This window comes from Lygodium microphyllum, chromosome 3 (assembly GCF_053477565.2).
Source record: "Lygodium microphyllum isolate KBCC chromosome 3, Lygodium_microphyllum_v1.1.10, whole genome shotgun sequence".
In the NCBI taxonomy this organism is placed as follows: domain Eukaryota; kingdom Viridiplantae; phylum Streptophyta; class Polypodiopsida; order Schizaeales; family Lygodiaceae; genus Lygodium; species Lygodium microphyllum.
Genome location: NC_141137.1, coordinates 76,264,468 through 76,268,097, shown reverse-complemented (window position 1 = coordinate 76,268,097; position 3,630 = coordinate 76,264,468). Strand labels below are relative to the sequence as shown.

At 41.8% G+C, this 3,630-nt stretch overlaps 1 protein-coding gene across 1 annotated transcript; it reads right to left on the bottom strand.

Annotated features, from left to right (window-relative positions):
* Positions 1-1,163: 1,163 nt before the first annotated feature.
* Positions 1,164-2,920, bottom strand: LOC148038522 (uncharacterized). The gene is made up of 3 exons (XM_087675434.1): positions 2,023-2,920; positions 1,796-1,930; positions 1,164-1,467 (listed from the first exon to the last, which is right to left on the bottom strand). The coding sequence occupies exons 1-3, from the start codon at positions 2,850-2,852 to the stop codon at positions 1,356-1,358; spliced, it is 1,077 nt and encodes a 358-aa protein (XP_087531560.1). The 5' UTR covers positions 2,853-2,920; the 3' UTR covers positions 1,164-1,355.
* Positions 2,921-3,630: the final 710 nt, after the last annotated feature.

The window sequence follows — 3,630 nt, the reverse complement described above, 5'->3', positions numbered from 1 at the left end:
GGTACCACCTAACCATACTTTGACCCTAATATAAATGATATGTTGAAAGTCCACAAATTTTGTTCGAAAACTTGCTAATTTTGTGACCCATATGCCATCTATTATGAAGTTGAGGTGAGTTTTGCACATAAAAAAGACTTTAAACTTTAAGAGGTTTCATGGTTAAAGAAAGGGTTCAAACAGTAGATAATGTTTGGATCCAAGGTTCTAAGCATTGGATACTAATGTATCTTATATTTCACTTTCCATTCTAGCTAGCACAGATAACTAATATTCAATCTAGTATTCAATCCTTACCAAAATTGGTTGCCTAAAAGGGTTATATGTGGAACTAATTACCTATACTTGAGAAGGTATTTCTTAATGAAAGCATATGTAGATACAATTTTAACATGGGACACATCATGCAAGCTTGATTGTGAGATTAGGCCCTAAAAGATTGAGATGTTTGATATAATCATTAGTGATTTGCATGCTTTGAACTCGAAACAAATGAATGCCCATGTACGCAATATAAATGACTTGTTAAAGGTTGCACAAATTTGTTTTGAAAAATTGTTGATTTTATGAGCCATAGCCCATCTATTATGAACTTAAGGTGAATTTTGCAAATAGACAAAACTATTTACTTTAGGATATTTTGAGCTGATTAAAGAAAGTGTTAGCTTCTAGAATTATTGCAATAAAAACACCATCAAATTAATGTTTTTACACAGATCTAGATGTACTTTATTATTGTCCTTTGTTTTTGAGATTATATGAGCCAATTGTATAAGTAAAAATTCGAAATTTAATATTCACAAATGAATCGAATCTCCTTAAACTAAGGACCCTCATTCGCATGTCACTTCTTGGAAACCAATCTAATAATGAGGATTAGAACTAAAGAAAACAATAAACACTATATTTAGAGGTCCTTTAGCACAACTGATGGAGATTTTGTTAAAATAATGATGGTAAGTAGACTTGCCCACATGCTTAAGATCTCAAGTTCAAAGTAGAGTAATTATTAAGTAATGCTTAGTAGGCCAAAAATAGAAGGCCAACTGCTTCTTTACTTTAAAAGAACATGGTCATCAACTAGAAGAAAGCAACAAAGTATAGAATGTTCTTATTATTGAATTGAGATCGAGACATCATCATGTGTTATTAAATATGAGTCAATCTTATTAAGCTAGAGTTCAAACAAGTTCAAATCACCAACATCAAAGCTTGAGTGCCTCAATTAAACAAGGGTGAGAACTCTCAACTCTAGGGAGGAGTAAACTGTATGTTCTGCTCTCCAGTTATGGATTACAAAGCCACTTCCAATCAGCTTGGGGAGCACATTTGGTGGCATTTAGATGATGATCGGATTAGTGGCTATGCCTACCTCTATAAGTAGTTAAGATGAGACGTGGATCAAAAGCAAGTCTCTCCACATGTTTGTGAACATAACATCCTTCATATGAGCATTTGTAGTAGCTCCTACATAGGCAAAATTTGAGACGTGTTTTAGAGACATTTGTTAGAATTTATACAAACATAATTATGTCAACATGAAATTGAAAATGCTAGTAGGGTTCACGCAAGCCAGTAAACTGATTCGAGTATTACTGATCATCGCATTGCTTGGCTCAAGCTGGCTGAAGTGAATCATGGCTATGACAAAGTGGATGTAGGATGGGGTGAACGATAGGTGCGTCTGGTATGGATCAGCTGCCCTAATACCATAAGCTAAACTCTTTGGGAGCAAATGTAAGCAAGAATATGGGCAAGATTAAGCTGGATAGAGAGATGGAGCGTGCGAGCTAACCTCGGGTAGATGTTGTTCTTAACACTTTTCTGTCCGTATTTGCGCCATTTGAAGCCATCTTTAAGGACGCTCTCGTAGTTTCTGGTGAGGACGATGTATTTTGGCTCGCTGATGTCGATGCGCTTGGGCCGTCGTCTGATGGTCAACAAGCGCAACAATCAAAGTGAGGAGAGGTGATCGACAGAGAAGCTATGATAATGTCCCATGATATTGTATCATAACTTTACCTGTCGTTCGAGGATGGCGTACTCTGATGATGATCTGTGGCAATCGGTACTCTAGGTCGACACGCGTAATTGGGACGCCGGGGTTTGCCAGCGAGCGTCCTCCCAGTACGTGGCGATGATGGCGCGGCGCCCTCCACGTGGACACCATCGACGCCCTCCACGTGCAGCAGGGCCGGCGCGACGATGAGCGGCGGCAGGGAATCGAGCAAGCCGTGGTCGATGGAAGGGACGCGCGTAAGGCCGAAGTCGAGGTCGGCCCAGGGGCTCTCGTCTGGCCCCTCCTCGATGCTGCTGCTGCTGCTGCTGCTCACGGCCGCGAGAGCTTGTTTCTGATGACCATCATCAACATCCTCTTCATCATCATGATCATGGGTCCGCAGCTGCAGCAGGTCGTCTTGTCCGCCGCAGGCCGCCTCGGCCTTCCCGCCATAGCTCGTCGAGCTGCCGCTTCCAGTACTGCAGTAGCTCATGCCGTGTTGAATATGCGGGCCGCTGCATGCAAGAGCTGTACTACGGCCTGTCGCAGCTGCAACAACTGACCCCCCCGCTGCCGGCTCATCAGACGCGTGCTCCCCAGCTGAACCAGCTTGCATCTGCAGCCAGAGTCCCTCGGGCCGGCCACCATGATTATAATACTCATGCCAATACACGCTTTGATCGTACCAGCTCTGCATCTTCTGTAATGAGAGTGGGATTCCATCATTCTCGTCATTCCGTGGGTATCCAATCACGAACTCGGCCGTCCATGGGAGCAGCTGGTTGTACTCTCCCGCAGGAAAGTACGACAGTACCCCCCGATCTTCACAAGGGCCGAAATCAGAGCAACTCATCACAACCTTTCCTGCAGGGTCTGTCGGGCTGGCCCTAGTGGACCTCTTCTATCGGTATCATCGATGTCATCCCTTCCCCTCTTGTCCAATTATCAAAAAAATTCATATTCCCCACTCCCTTTTACTTTCACCCCCTTTCACAGGCCTCCTCACCTTTTCACGCATCACTCCACAATAACCTTTTTTTTAGTGCCTCTTGGTAACCTAGTCTATCTTCAAGAAACAGCTTGTATAGCCATCTGCACAAATCTAATTAAATATAATTGTATTACAACTTGACGTTAATCACTTCATGTTGCTAACACTAATGATGGAGAGATTGATCAATATATGACTAAACCTTGTCCACTACAAAAAATCATGTTTAAATGGCATTAAGCATATTCTTCTATCTTATCATACCTATTGTGGGAGGTTCAAAGTTTTAATGCTTTTAGCACTCACTAACAAACCTTTCAAAGGTTTCCTTGTTTTCTCCTGTCGTACAATAACTTGTAAAAGGGGATATACATGAACTTGTTTCCAACTTGTCTTTTCTTCTGTATAACTTGGCTTTCATCATGATATCACCAACAAAGATACCAAGATTCCCCATCAATCTCATACTATCAAGGTGTACAACGAATCCAAATCAGGTAGGTTTTCCAATGGAATGATTATGTCAGTCCTTGAGACTAGAAACTAACGTAGGCTTGTGCGAATTGTTCTTCATCGAAAAGGACCCTATGAAATCTATGATTGTCAAGGCATGATCCAAGGTGAAATTTTACATGTGTAT

Coding starts and splice junctions, on each gene's coding strand:
- LOC148038522 (XM_087675434.1), bottom strand. CDS start 2,852: ATGAGTTGCTCTGATTTCGGCCCTTGTGAAGATCGGGGGGTACTGTCG. Junction 1,931..2,022: donor ACGCCATCCTCGAACGACAG/GTAAAGTTATGA, acceptor GTTGACCATCAG/ACGACGGCCCAAGCGCATCG. Junction 1,468..1,795: donor AAGAACAACATCTACCCGAG/GTTAGCTCGCAC, acceptor TTGCCTATGTAG/GAGCTACTACAAATGCTCAT.